Below are 16272 nucleotides of genomic sequence, written 5' to 3' on the forward strand. Positions count from 1 at the left end.
AATAGAAACCAGTTATTCTTCAAGAGTTTGGTATACAGGACACGAATAAAGATTTTTCTTAACAGGATATTGTCCTGTTAAGCGCTGGGAACTGTGTTAGGCGTCTTAGATTTTAAAGGTTGAAGCATTGACCCACGAACCAACATTGAAACATCAAATGGCACATTTTACTTTCTTTGTCATTTTGCTCAAATAACTCAATTGAATCGCTGCCTCTTTTTTTTTTTTTTTTTTTTTTGCCGAATCTCTTTTCTGTTCTTCCACTTAGTTTCTTAGGTAAGAATCTTACACGAAATGATCATTCTACCTTGTGGAAATGATGGTAGTTGATCTCAAATACCTATATTTGCCCATAGCCTTCTGCAGTTCAGAAGTTAATTGGGGTATATTAACTGTCTAAACTCTAAACTAAAAAGTCTATAGCTAGACTAAAGTATAAAAAAAAAATAAAAATCTAAAGACTGAGAAAAGGAACTCGAATGGTCTGGGCTTCTACAAGTTCAATAACCTGGGTTAAAGGAACTTGAATGGTGAAACCTTGAGAAAAAAGATGGATAATCATTAGTGCTACACCTAAAATCTCAAAGCTTCACCATTCTACGCCTAGACATTCCCCAAAAGTAAGACCAAAATTTATTAAAGTGGAAAACGCGGATGTTTCTCCTATGAAGATTAAAAAAGTTCGATGCTCGGCCAAACGTCTAGCCTTCCTGTGATGGCAGCCGAATGATGAAAAACACCCTGGACCAGTTTCCTCTTACCACCGTCTGCATATTCTGGACAATTCTCCAATCTCCAATAAACAGCAACTAATTAAAACTGGCCGGCTGGCTTTCTAGCTATAGGATCATAAAAGATCGTTCAACAGCTCAATCATCAGAGAAGCAAAAACCTCAACTTCCAACTCCAAGGCCACCTCCTGTTTCTCCTCATTCAGCTTCCTCCACGTCCATCCTCTTTCCATGTCGCGAATATAAGCTTCCCTGTTCTTTTGCACATCACATTCCAGAAACAGTTCGCGTGGTTGCCCCATAATCCAGCTATTCGCGACCTTTAGCAGCTCATCATCAAGTTTCACCCTTCTAGTTAGCACCTTAGCATGTTCGTGGCTGCTACTGTCCTCTTCCATTCCTTCCTTAAAGAAATCCAAGAGTAGGTTGTCATGATCAGCCTTGAAATGTTGGCTGATTGATGGGATTGTGGCCTTCACCAGCTGAAGCAATTTGAATGGTTTATCCGATGCTTGATTCTCCTCCTCTTCGCTGTCCAATATGAAGACAGATTCTGATGAATGACGCTGAGGGCTTTCATTTGATTCTTGATCAGACTCTGATAATGCAATTCTTTTTTGCAGGTTCACAGGTTCCAGCTGAGTGAGCCTTTCAAATCTGTTGATCTTCTTCATTAGCCTTTTCTTAGTTCCTGCTAACCAAAAGTTGACACATTCTCTTAATTAGTGACACTTTCAATTCACAAAATTTGCCTAATATTTGATTTTGAGTTTGGGCGACCAATTGTACTATCTATAACAGAAAGTTCACCATGTTGTTCCCAACACTCAACTATCAGTTTCAGAAGAAATCAAATCAAGTCATTTAGTTAGTAAATGCAAATCAGGGCATTTTTTTTCCTTTAAATTTTGGGCAAGTCCAAACTATTATCTATCTTGTACATATCGTACAATTTATAGCTAGGATTGAAAAAAAAGAATGTATGTGTCGGACTTTTCAGAGTTGATTCATTGGCCTTTATGAGACCCTTTCCAGTCCATTAGACTATGGCATAGTTATCCAGAGGACAAAAAAGGTAGGAGAGCAACGATGAAAACAAACTTGAATATCTCTTCCTCAACCAAAAAAAAAAAAAAAAAAGAATATCTCAAATAGATTTTTAAGGTGAAAAAAAAAATAGATATTTTGCCCTCCTCAAAATGAAAGGCATGATTATTTAGTTGCTGTGGGAGCGAGAGAGATGTCACCTTCCATACGTGCAAGTCTATGTTGAAAAGGTGAGGAAACCTCATCATCCTCATCAAATGGGCAGTCTAACACGGACACTGGACTGAACTGTTCCCTCTCATCTTCACTTGGCCACTTCTGTTCATATTTCACGATTTAAACTCAAGTTAGAATACCAAAGTACAAAACATTTCTTAAATAATAATAATAATTTGGAGAACCCAAAAAGCAAAAAAAAAAAAAAAAAAAGAAAGTCAATTAACTCTTCTTTCCTTTCTTTGGGGCTAAAAAACCCATCTCTACATAAGTCACAGTGGGCTACAAAGCCCCTTGATCGAGTAGTTCATCTGGGCTGCTTAATGCAGCGCAAACATAAGGAGAAAAAGAAACAAGAGGTCAAGTTGATTCCGAAGGTTCATGGGAACTTTCCCTCTTTCCCTGTATCATCCCTTTCTAGTAAAAAGATTTCCAGGCCATAGTCAGCCCTCAAAAAGTTTTCTCCAACATTCAATCAAGCTTATGGCAATTAGAGAGAACACATGAACCTGCAGAAATTATTAGCAGTAGTAGTAGCATTTATATTCATGTTTTGGTCTCATAATAAATGCCACAAAAGCATGAAATACGTATTCATTCATTGGAATGTCCTATGCATTGAACTTTGGCAGGTCCTTACAAAATAAATACTCTCTCAGAAAAGGATAAAGATTCCGAAACCATTCAGAAAAAGAGAAATGATGGATAACAAATGTGATGTTGATGGATAAGTACTAAGTAGGACCGCTTAATAGTTAATACCCCATTTTCCAACGATTTATCATTATATTAGCTCCCGTGAGTAGCTCGGTTCGGTTGGAACTGGTCGCCTGTCTTTTTCGTAAGGTCCCAAGTTCAACTCTCACTTATTATTGTTGTTGAACATCTTTGGGACGAGCTCTACCCAACCTGAGAGATTAGTTTGGGTGATTTCATGATATCCGTCTAGACCGAAAAAAAAAATCATTATATTAAGAATTTTCTGTCCAAAATGGATTAATTGTTTGTTGGGTCAAACAATTACTAGGATGTTTCTTTTGTAAGCAAATGGGCACAAAATTTAAAGGCCCACGAGAAGTAAAACGTTAATCCCAAGACCAGTTCTTGGAAGGTCAGAAGTCAACCCCCTTACTAATTTGACAAGGTGTGAGACACCTGCCTGCCTAGTGCCAACTTTAATAATCTTCTTAGGTTTACCTTCCTTTCTTTAATTTTTGATAGGCGGTCTTTAGCGCATTTTTTTTTTCGAGTGTAAGTGAGAAAACTTAAATTTTACACCTCTTATTTATAATTTTTTTAATATCATCTAATCTGTCTCTCTTTTATGTTAGCTTAACAAACTATTTGTCAAGTTCTTGAAGATTGGTTGTTCGTCTACAAAAAAAAAAAGGAGAGAGGGAGAGAAACCATTTAAATCTAAAGATAGTTAACTATTCAAACAAATAATAAACTATTTTTATACCGTCAAAGATTAATATACAATATAACAGTTTTGTGCCCGTGATCAAGAGCCCAATGCTGTGTTTTGACAACAAAAGATAAGCATAAAAGATACAAGTAATTAGAACAAATAATTTATTTGGTACAAAAGAAGTATTTTATTTTGATTCTACAAATTTGCACATTTTAATAATGTTTCAATTAACTCAATCGTATTAACATAGTGGCTTATTAGGTTTTAGGACAATCAACAATGTTTTCAAGTCACTTTGCTAAACAAAAGGGGAAGGGGAAAAAGTAAGAAGAAAAATGGAATTGAATATACCTTATATTTTGTCCTAGTTCCAATTTTTAAGTTAATTGAACGAAAATACCTGATACTAATGCGCCCAGAATTAGCAGTATTCTTTACTTAATTTATAGGTGAATCCTATTAGTAATATCGGACAAGGGTAATTTAGGAAAATAGAACCAAGGAGGAGCAATCTGCTACTTCGCACACCCGTGTCCTAAGTTTCTTAAAGGAATTCGAACACCGCACATCTTGCCAGTAGACGACACTTGGCGGAATGATCGCCGTCGGATCACTAAATGGCATTTAAGTTTCGCAGTCTCGAGATGCAGTACCCAATACTTTTCCGCACGTGTGCATCCTCAGAAAACCCGGTAGGTCCAGCTGTTTGGCTCCATCCTTACCGCTGTGAAAATTTATTCTCCTCGAAAAGCCCTCAACATTTATTTTAACCAGTTCAAATTTTCAAAATTTTGAATACCCTACTAATAATTAATAATTCAATAGCTTGGAAGAGGAGAATTGAATTAGACAGTAAAAGTAAGGTAAGATGAGAGATTCTAAATTCAAAATCTTCCACTTTTTTTTTTTTAACAAACGAAAACGATACCTATAAATTCAAAACGTCCCGCTTAGTAACTCAAATTATCATTCATCTCCATCTTTTGTCCAATTACCATATAACATACGCACAAAGGTACAATGGTATGAACAAGTAAATACTACTTCGAAAACTGAGTTTGTTTGGATAGAGAGAATTTGGTTTGTAAAATTTATTCTCACAAATTCCAATCACCTTTTTATCTTTCCAATCACCTTTTTATCTCACATACATCACATCATAAAAAATGCTACAGTAAATATCTCAAATAAATCATCCAAATAAACTCTTATCCAAACAAACTCAAATGATGGAGATGCTTTACCTACTAAACTTTTCCTTTCGGGTAAACTGATCATGCAATGATACGAACAGACTAGAGAAATGCAAATCATCAACTACCATTTTGGTTTGTGTTCCCAATTCTGTCACGGCTTTAGAAAGGCAAAGTCAAGTACAATTATTAGGCATCAATAATGGAATGGATGGTAAAGATGATTGTATTCTAGACGTTTTATTACAATCACAGTCAAAGGTGGCTCAACAACATACAAAAGCAATTAAAAAACAATGACATGGGAGGATGTACATGGAGGGAGAAGTAAACAAATCAAGAACGAACTGCACCATCATAAAAATGAAAATGCTATAGCGATTTGATGTATATATATATATATATATATATATATATATATATATATATATATATATATATATATATGTATATATATGAGAAAAAAAGATAATAAAAAAATACGATCACAAAAAATTGACGTAATTTTTTGCCGAGAAAAATGACTGTCCAAACGGGGTCTTAGTAGAATTTTATTTCTTTTGCAGATAAAAATAAAATTTAATTGGACCACTAGCAAAAGACTGACCTTGATGACATTAGAGCTGGTGCAGCTATCACTGCTGCTGGAAGTTGCGGCTATGGAATCATCACCACCGACTTTTACTGCTGCTCTTTTGCTGCCGACCACTTTGTCGTTTGGTAAACGCTTGCTAAGGTAGTAGGAGTAATTTTTATTTCTGAAAGTATTCTCTATCAAAACGACATCGTGGTGGATCTCATTTAAAATTTTAACCTCAGAAGAGTTACCGCTGGCGGTGGAATCATCTGAGGCAGTAAAATCACAGTCCCACCAACTGTTACTCTCGCTACTAGAACTATAGCGATCGCCGGTGGCGGTGCTGGCGGTGAAATCCGACGGCGGAGATGTATTCTGGACAATGAGCTGGCTAATGGGTTCCAACCGTGGGATCTCTTTCCGATCATTTCTCTTCCAGAAGCTCCGTTTGAGAAGCTTTCTTGAGAGACTTCTGGGTAAAAGAGTTAATCTGAGCTTGTTAGAAGAAGTGGAAGATGAAGACTTGATGGCCGCAAATGGGAGGCTCTTGACGGCGTTAATTGCTCTTTGAAAAGCTGATGGTAATGGTTTTGAGGGATTTTTAAGAGGTGGTCTTTTGATGTGCTTAGGTGGCTTGTTCTTGAGGTTGATTTCGAGGAGAAATCCAACGGAAGTGCAGCATTGTCTGCGTGGATATGTTCGAAAACCACTCGAGGAACACGAGCTCAGATCATCAAGAAGATAATCCTTTAGCATCAATGGCTTTCTTAACGTTTGCGGCTTTGCTAAACTCAGCTCCATTTTAGCTAATTAAGAATGAGCTGCAGATTCACGGGGGAGACAGGAAATTTAACCGAAGGTATAGTGAAGAAAAGGCAGAGAAATGATGATCGGAGCTTAGTTAATGGAGAAGCTGGGAAAGGATCAGAACTGAAAGAGAGAGCATTTGAGTTCAAATGCTGAATGCAAAGGCAGGTGAAGGAAGTAAATGAAAGTGATAAATGTATTGCACATTGGCAACAGTTGAAATAAGTTCCGAGTAAGAGCCAAGAAAGTAGTAAGTTTGATGCTTGGGGGGGTTACTACTGTATTTATAGCTAGAGAGGAAAGGATGCTAGAGAAGCCTGGGGGAGAAGTAATTGAAGGTGAGAGGGAGCTTCGAGAGGTGAAGATCTCAAGGTGGAAAATTGCAGAAAAAAAAAAAAGAAATTGAATCAGAGTGGAAGGATCGACACTGAGAATCCAGAGAGAGAGAGAGGAAGGAGCGGCTAGGTGGATGGATTGATAAAAATATGAGCAAATCTGCGGAGCAAAGTTGCTGGAGGAAGAGAAAGACAAAAGTATAGAAGGGAGTGGAGCAGCAGAAGAAGAAGCTTCTTGGATTGTAGTGATGGTTTTTTGAATCTCAAGTTTGATTAGTTTAATGTTTTCTATTCAAGTTTGGGTCAGTTTGAAGTTGCATCGTCTTTGATTAATTTATTGTACGTACGTGTAAGATTTGTTTATTTGTTTGTTTGCAAATCTCGGCTGTTAGTGTTAGTGTTAGACTCACTAATGACCTCCAGTTGACCTTGTTTATCGAAAAAAATATGTGCTGCAAATCTACAGGTTTTAGTCACGCGCTTCTTTTTTTTGCATGCCCAGTATAGTTTTTATTTTTTTGGTCTATATTAAAACGAATTTCAAGTGTTCAAATTTTGAAAAAAAAGTAATGTTAATTAAGAAAAACATATAAGTGCAACATAAGATAATATATTCGCCAGGAAAACCTTTTTTTTAATCTTTTAATTTTACATTTAATTCAGGGAGTTAATGCATGCCTAGGAGTGAATATACATTTAATGACATCACTACCTTCACGATTTCAATCTCTGAAACTGGTCAGCACTAATCATGGCTTTGCATTTAAGGTGTCTTAATTTTTGTCATTATTGCAGTTAGACCACAAGTTTTTTAGTCCTCCTTTCATTGAATCAAATAGATGCTAAAATAGTAAAAATCGTCCTTGTATTTTGTGTTGGTGAACTCGTTAGAAAAAAGATTTTTATGAGTTCCCGATCGCAACAAATCAATAAGCCAAAATATGGACCACCTGTACGATTGATGGGATTTCCTGGTTACTTTCAAATACTTTTTTTTTTTTTTTCTCAAGTTGAAAGCATCCCTTCTTGTTATACAATAATACTCTTCTACTGATTTATAGGAGTATTATGTTAAAAGCAATTTTGCTTGAGGATATGAGAAAGTGTTGAAATGTGGTTTGGTGTTGATTCAACTTTTTCTTAAGCTCAACTCACGAAAATAATCAAATAGAATAGTATCATCAAAATTTAGTTAATAAAAAATAAAATAAAATTGCTATACGCCTATTTGAAATTCACTTGCACTATATAATATTGCATATATCCTTCCAGCCATTGAGTCTAAATAAATTGCTATATATACATGGTTGTTTGTCTATATAACCATTGTAAAAAATACACGTAATATTGCAGAACATATTAATTACCTAACTTTTGCACAAGTATTTCGATGTTTAAAGAATTATTTCTTGGGTTGCATGCATTGTAGCAATGTGCATAAGGCCAAATGTTTTAAGTTGTTTAGTCCTTGGCTACTAGATGTGATTGAATGGTTTGAGAAAAATAATGTGAGATAATTCAATAATCCATAGATACAAAATCGGCATGTAATTTTACATAAAAATTTTTTTTTTTTTGATAAAACATTATTACATTGATTAAATATGGTAAAAATTGAAAAGGACAGCCCGTGGCCGAAAGCGTTAATAAACAGAAGAGCCCCCGGAGAGGGGGGGGGGGATTAGAGTTGCTACATATACGTTGCTTGTCGAAAGGGATTAGGTACCCTGCCCCAAAATAGAGCGAAAGGTTATAAAAGATTGCAAACATAAGGGAATTAAAACAAAAAAAATTAAAATTCCCAAATTTCTGTGTAATTAGTGGCAAATGTTTGTCTAAATCATCTTAAGATGTTACTAGCACGGTAGCACCAGAAGGATATGGTTAAGCATGACAATGGTCACTTGAACTTCTTCTTTCTAAATCTCTTTCCTACTCCTCCTCCCTAAAACTCTCTAATCAAAATGCCCTTCATCTTTTGCATGGGAGAGATATCAAATCAATCTTTCTTCATAAAAGGGAGCATTCTTTCTAATTTTTAGTTTCTCTTATTTGAATAAATTCTCTCTTAAAGTTTCTTAGTGATAGATTCTTCTCTTTTAAAATCTCATGGTGAGAGTTTCTTCACTGTTAAATTGTCCTAGTGAGAGTTTTATTTTTTCTTAAATTTTTCCTTGTGAGAGTTATTTTAGTTTTTATCCTTTTTTGTGAAATTTGAGATTTTGTAGATTTAGAATTCAATTTCTCAGATATGCAATTTCTCCATTATTATCATATCTAAATTTCTTTTTGAACTTTAACCAGTTTTAACCAGACCTAACTATCGGAAGACATGCACAAATGTATTAGGTTACAATGATTCATCCGAATGGAACATGTGTAGAAACATCAATGCTATCTTTATTTGTATTGATTTCTTAGATTTCAAATCTATATATATTTGTGTCATGTTTGTTTGATGTATTTTCTATTATTATTGCATATTTATCAAATGAAATGATCTTTTCTATATATAAAAAAAAAAAGGCATGTCAATTGGTCGGACAAAATAATCGAATATTCTATGGCCATTGGATCAAATATAATAAGATTTCATGACTGTTAAAATAAACAATATACTTTTAACCTAAGAAATATCACCTAATCCCATCTTTTTATTACATTCAACTTCTTGAATGTTAATTTTATTATTTGAGAACAAAAATTGGATGATATTTATGTTATTTTTGAATTCTATATTTTTTAATATATTTTTACTTTAGCGCTTTATTGTATGTTCATAAAAATATCCACGGATACCTATTGGATATCTGAATCCAAGAGGGTTTGGATAAGGGTTTGCCTTTTCAAATCTATGAGAGTATGGATATGGATTTACTTTTTCAAATCCACAAGGATGTAAGTCCCAATTTTGTTATGAGTCTAACTAAATTTAATGAATTTGAATCTGAATTAAAGGGATTTAATTCAAACCCTACTAATTGACATGCTTAGATGTGGTTATTGTGACCGGTGACTTGTGAGAGTTGAAAAATGAAAATAAATATGAATAATTTTTTATACATTGTAATGTATAATTTTTTTGTATAGCTTAAATCATGCTATATAATATGAATTCAAATGATGCATATGTGATGTGCATCAAAAATTGTTAGTGTAAAAAAAATTACGATACTGTCAGTGCATAAAAAGTTAATCCAATACCGTGGCATAACTAAACACTTAGCCTCCCAACGTAGCATTTGTCAAGATTCCACTGGAGTACGATATACAGATTAGATCTTTTCAAATGTCGTAAAGTAAATTAGTTGCCTACTCTCTTTAAAATTCATGAGATGTTTCAGAATTTGTCTGAAGTGTAAATGTTGAGCATTACCAAACATGTTTTCGTTTATGTTCCCAAATTAGATGGAAATTAATCATTAAGACGACCGGTTAAACCATGGGAATGTTCCACGTTTACTATCTATCTAACATTATTGGTACTAGCAGAAATATACCGTGCTTGCGCACAGTGAAGAATTAATGTAATGCCCACAATGAGCATCACAAAGCATGAATTTAATAAAGTACTATAATTGGTATTTGCAGTATGATGTATATAAAGCATGCGGTGTTAGGGAGATTAATTAGAAAGGAGCTGATTAAGGTAGAATATAGCAAAATTATTTGGCAGACACTTAGTGTAACAGTTTTTTAAAAAATTGCAAGCAATTAGAGTGAACATATAACTGTTTGTAGGCAAAAAAAATTGCTGTAATTAATAAAATTAAAGAACATTAATTACAATTAATATATTTACACAAATGTAGCTGATTGCAATTTCATCAACGCATGAATTATGTTAACACAAATGTACAATATTTTTACCGGCCATCAATTTTCTTAACGTATTCTTTTGTTTGATAGTTTCCCGGTTTACGGTACAATAATTTTCAATTGTACCATAGTCATAATGAGCATACTGTTCTTAATAAAGACATGAGTTTAAAGATAAAACTGGTATTTTGGCTCTGTGAAAAAACCTCATAAAGGTGCATATGATATGAGAATAATGAAACGGTGATACTCGAAATTGTAAATTTATTTAAAGGTTTTTTACAAAAAACAAGCACGGTCCTGGATGGGTGAAATAATTTTGCACTCCGTTTTAGATAAACTGTAAAGGTAAATTTGGTATGGAAAAAAGAAAGGACAAGAAAAGCCGGCATTCATATGTTTACTGAACATATAAGAAGGACAACGTTTCTCGCAGAATAAATGTAAGAGAAGTTGTCTAAGTTCTACCACCTGGTGTATCAGAGAAGATGCAGAACTTATTGTACCAAGGAAATAGTTTTTCCACTCCACGTTTGTCGAAGATTAGGACAGTATAGCAGGACTGTGTTTCAGGGATAAATACTAAAGCGTCGCCAAATTGTAGCTGATGCTCAAACTTAAACGTGTTCCAATTAGTTGTAAACTGTCTCCGACACATTTCAAGAGTGATTGTGTTGTTTCCAGTTCTTAGGGTGATCAGAGGAGTTTTGTCACCATGTATGAAGAAGGATACAAATTTGGGGACTTTTTGTTGTTCAGCGGAAAAAAAAAGTTTTAGTGGGAAAGAAAGTAATGAACGAAAAAATAAATCAGGAGATAAACTGAGGCTCACAAAATTGTGTTAGTTTTGCTGAGTGAAGATCTCATAGAATGATAGACCATCAGCGATGTCTTGTATGAAATCTAGTTTCATTGCGGATGCTACTCTCTGACACTGCATTTTCTGCTCTGTGTTTCATGAAAAAAGGTAAGCATACAAAGCTGGCAAATAAAACAAGAATAATGCTAAAATTTAGAACTGTTTAAGCACGAGTAAAGCTAAATTTTTAGGATAACATGCTCTGGAGTATCTAACAGATTAGGTAGTGGCTGAGTCCAAGGTAATGCTTCTAAAAGGAGAAGAACAGAGTTCAATGGATCAGTGAACATAACGGCTCAAGCACAATAAAAAAAGGTTAAGTGCATTTTTGCTGAAGTAGGAAAATAAGTAGCAATACGCAGCAAGCAGAACCTGGAGCAAATCAAAAGGGACAAGAAAAATAGCAAAAAATGTCAGAAAGCTACAAAGTGCAGAAACAATAATAGCATGAAAACGAAAATGATCAAGACAACATACGAAACATATATAACAGAGGAAATGTTTAAGTAGGAAAACCGACAAAAAAGGAACAGAGGCAACAAAAAAAACTGGGTAGAAGTGAAAGTAAAAAGTGAAGCTAAAACAATAAGAGACAAAAACGGAATGAAAATGAAAACGATAGAACAAACAGAAGCGTAAAGCAACTAAAAATGCAAGATGAATAATAATAGCATAGTCAAGAAGAATAAATCAGTAAGCATGATAAGTCGAAAAATAAGTAGAAAGGTATGGGAGGGGGGGAATAAGGTAAAGGGAAAAAGAATAAAGACTATTACAAGAATAGGGATAGCGAAATCGGAGCAACACTTACAGCAGATGTAATAGGGAGCAACAGTAAAACAGCAAGAAAGCTGACTGAAGAAAGACGCATAAGAAACAGCGGAAAGGGAAAGCTCAACTCAGAAGAAGCGGAAGCAATGCACAAAATGAAGCAAAAAAAATAGGAAAGCAGGTTGAAATGAAAGGGAAAGAAATTCAAATGATTACCTTGCTGCTCTTGCATGCATGAGAACCCGGGAAAGCATGTCTAAAGACGTGCAAATTGTGCATGGAGACGCCCAAAATTAATGGATTGCAGGCTGCGTATGCTGAGAGGTGAATCTGCCTACCAATAGAGAGAAGGGGAAGGCGTCTGCTTATAATGGCTCGATTATTAATGTTTTGTTTTTTTTAGTCGACTAATCTAGCATTAGTATTAGCAGTATAATAATAAGTGCTGTTATTATTATGATTAATAATAACAGAATAACAATATAGATAAGACATGAATAAGAAGAATTCAATTACAATATAGATAAGATAGATAATACAAGGAAATAAAAAAATGGAAAAATGAAAAAACAAGTAAAAGTATCATGCAATAGATAAGATAGGATTAATAATAATTTCATGAAAATTTAGATAAGATAGTTCATATAAGAAAATACACTATATGGAAATGGAAAAAGGAAAATTAAATGAAAATTATAATGCAGAAGGAAAAAAAAAGATAGTGAGGTAGTAATAAGAATAGAATAAGTAAGATTAAATACGGGATAAAGGAAAAATAAAATTTTAAAAATGGACTAAATGTTTATTTTAAAGGAGGAGAGCAAAAAAGCAGCATAGGTAGTATATAAAAAAGGAAGCAAATACTGGAAAGTGAAATAATATATAAAAAAAGAGTATAAAATTAATATATATAAAAAATATATAGACTAAATAGAAGATAGGTATATAATATATAATAATAATATAATTAAAAAAATAAAGAAGAAGCGGGAAAAAAACAGCATGAGTATAAAAAAAAAGAAGGAAATAATGGATAGTGACCAATTTGAGCTGAGGCGGGAAAAAAATAAAAAAGAGAGAAGATAGGTGGTGCATGAAAGACGGAGGAGCAAAAACGAAACAACACATATTTGCAATGGGATTTGCACGAGCACGTGATTTGCACACGAGTAGGAGGACGAAAGCAATCCAAGCAGCATTCCCACTTTATATAAAGTTCTTTATATACAATACTTCCAAAGTTAATAATGATTCAAGTCAAGGGACTCGTCTCATTGCTTGTAAGGACACTCAGAGGATAACTGCCCATCACTAGTAATAGTCCCAGGGGATTAAATGAGTTGCTTGCTTTGCAGAGCAGCTCCTTTCGAGTCCATCTCAAGGAGTTGAATTCTATTGCTTTAGATTTGGTCTCATGGAGCTCAACAATAAAGACCGCCTTTCTTGCTGGTACCTTGTAGACGCGCCGTCGCGTTTGCAATTGTTCCTAGCTTGCCGGGGCTTAGTATAGTTTTTATCAGCCCTCCCTTGGTTAGTTCATTCGGGAGCGAGCTTCTCTTCAGGCCACGCTTATCAGATTTCAAGTCTTGCTTGGGGCTTCCATGTTCGAGGGGGTAGGCCCTCCCCTTTCGGGCTATAGGGGGATTAGTCGGGTCGAAAGTTCGGATATCCCCTGTGTCTGGAAAAAAAGAAAAATATTATAGTTTTTATCTATTACCCTTTTTCTTAGTTTTTCTTCTGGGGTGGGGAATAACAAAAAAAAAAAAAAAAAAAAACTGATTATTTCTGCTGCAACACATGTAAAGTATTGGAAAGTGTTTAGAGTCTAGTCCTCTAGTTAGCTTTCCACGCATAATGTTGTAAAGAAACTAGAGAGAAAATTGACAGTCCTAACGAGCTAAAAGTCTAAAACAGGGAATTCATAAAGCGATATCAAAAACAAATTTAGAAAGATCTTGAACTCTCGTCTTGTTATTTCTTCAGAAAGAATCAAGGATAATCGGAGAGGGTAAATCCACTAAATTGAGATAGAGTGGCGTGACACACTTGTGGGACATGTGCGGTTGTTGCATCTGCAATCACACAATATTATTTATGGTCTTGATTAGGGCTGCAAACGAGTCGAGTCGAGTCGAGTTTTGAGCTAATCGAGTCGAGTCTCGACTAAATTTTACCAAACTCGAGTTCGAGTTCGACGAGCCGGCAAATTTCGAGCTCAAGCTCGACTCGAATCAAGTCGAGCCGAGCTCGAGCTCGAAAAAAAATAAAAAATAAATATTTTATTTAAAAAATAAATAAATAAAATAATATTTTTTTCTTAATAAATAATAAAATATTAAGGACATATACGTAATTTTACTATGAAAATAAAAAATATATATAATATACGTAATTTTATTATTAAATAAAAATAAAAATTAAAAAAAATATATATATATATACCCAAGCTCGCGAGCTAACGAGCTTAATATTCTGAATTCGAGCTCGAGCTCAAGTTTGACGCGAGCGGCTCGATTCGTTTGCAGCCCTAGTCTTGATGGAGTCACATTAGTTTGGTCCAATCTAGATTAGTCATTTTAAAAATTTTTAAATTTCAAAATGAACGATTGAAATTGAACTGTATTGATATGATCCAAATTATATGTCATTAATAACACCCTCCAATTGCAAATCACAGGTGCCCTCGTGACTCAAGATCAAGTACAGAATAGAGATGATAACAGGGCAGTTGTCCGCGAGCACCTACCCTTCGGAGGCTGATAGAGCAGGGTGGGGGAATTTTTCTCCTCCTCTCCCCCTCCTCCCATTTAAGTAGGGTGGGCTGCAGGGGAGGATACCCCTGTCCTGTCTCCTGTATAAATTAAATTTAATATAAAAAATTATACATGTAACTTATATACTCTAATCATTATACATCAAAACATAATAATCAAATCAAGCTAGTGCAGCTCATGACAATTGTACCAATTGTAATCTTCGTAATTAACTGTAATTAATAAGTTATTACTATATATATAATCTTAAGGTAATCTTAGCTAAATGTAATCTTAGTTAATTAAATCAAGCTTCAGCCCATGACAATCTGATAAAGTTATTGTAGTATAAGTTTCCATATATCCTTGGTCTGTTTCATTGAAACATGTAACAGGCATTTTACTGAAAAAATTATACTTGCTTTGTTGGAAACACCTAGGCAACGTAAATCTTTCGTTATTACTTGTGTGCATTGTTGTACTCATACAACCCTTTAAAGATTTGAAGTAGCAGCAGCATTTCCTATTTTCCTATTGTGAAAAGTTCTTGCGGTGTGCTGTGGTTTCTTCCCCTGTGGGGTCAGGGAAAGGGGAAGCGGAGAATGGGGGCAGCGGATTCCAAATAGAATTGTAATTGAACTGAGTTCCTCACGGACAGTTGGGTCAAAATCTTGACTCGGACTCGGGTTAATCGAGTTCGAGTCGAGTTCGAATGCCTCGATAAGTCAAATAAGTCGAGTTCGAATATTTAGAAGCGATATTTGAAAGCTTGTCGAGTCTTGTCGAGCTTTTTAATTTTTTTCTTTAATATATTATTATTATAAAATTACTCTTATATCCAAAAGAATTGTTAAATTTATTAAATGTTTCAGGTCGTATAAATTTTATTAAAGGACAATAATATTCTTTTGCTCAAAAATTGTCAAGAAAATAAAATTTTCTAATTTTAACTCGATAAGGCTCGCGTTGACTCGATCTTATGTGAATCGAGCTTGAATATCATTCTTATATGTCGAGTCGAGCTCGAGGATTGACTCAATTGCATCCCTAATTTCAAACCAGCTCTGTTGCCATCACTGGCTTCTGCAAATCCCGTTAAGAGAGGCTCCAACAAAAGACAAAGCACTAGTCCAGAGCCGTGAGCCAATAGTATTGTTGGGCTTTGACATGGGCAACTAGGAGTTTGGGTCCCGTGAGAATTTAATGGACCAACAGTGTCTGACTAGATCCTAGAGAAAGAAAGTCAAAGGCAAGACTAGTTAGAATAAAGCCAAGCTCGCTTAGCTCAGCCCATACGATACCAATACACTCAACACTCAACTCACGCGGGTTGCCGTTGTCAGCCGGCCCCCCAGCTGTTTTCTGCACGATATTATTATTGTAATTAATAATAGATTCAGAAAATTGTTGAAATAGTCCACAAAATCTTTATAATTTCTCAAATTGGCCCGTAAAGTTTAATAAAGCAGTTTCTTCCTAAAACTTCTTCTTCCTTTTTTTTTTTTTGGTATGTTTTCCTAAAACGTTTAACTGTGTTAAAATTAAAAGACGCGTCAACTTTTGACCAATAATAAAAATTGAAGCATAATTTACCTCATATGTATTAAGTGGATAATTGCCCGCATCAAACTTGAAGCACTGTCTTCATTCCGTCTTTAAACAAAAAGAATGTGAAACATGGTCAAAGTACATATTTACTACAGAAGCTTCTGTTGATGGAAAGCTCTGACATACAACATTTTTCTTGGAT

At 34.6% G+C, this 16272-nt stretch overlaps 1 protein-coding gene across 1 annotated transcript; it reads right to left on the reverse strand.

The window, feature by feature from the left end:
- Window positions 1–285: 285 nt before the first annotated feature.
- On the reverse strand, window positions 286–6584 carry LOC113706536 (uncharacterized). The gene is made up of 3 exons (XM_027228459.2): window positions 5209–6584; window positions 1979–2096; window positions 286–1422 (listed from the first exon to the last, which is right to left on the reverse strand). Exons 1-3 carry the CDS (start codon window positions 5977–5979, stop codon window positions 848–850), a joined length of 1464 nt encoding a protein of 487 aa, XP_027084260.1. The 5' UTR covers window positions 5980–6584; the 3' UTR covers window positions 286–847.
- Between the last annotated feature and the right edge of the window lie 9688 nt (window positions 6585–16272).

The sequence above is a fragment of the Coffea arabica genome, chromosome 8c (genome assembly GCF_036785885.1).
Source record: "Coffea arabica cultivar ET-39 chromosome 8c, Coffea Arabica ET-39 HiFi, whole genome shotgun sequence".
Lineage (NCBI taxonomy): Eukaryota > Viridiplantae > Streptophyta > Magnoliopsida > Gentianales > Rubiaceae > Coffea > Coffea arabica.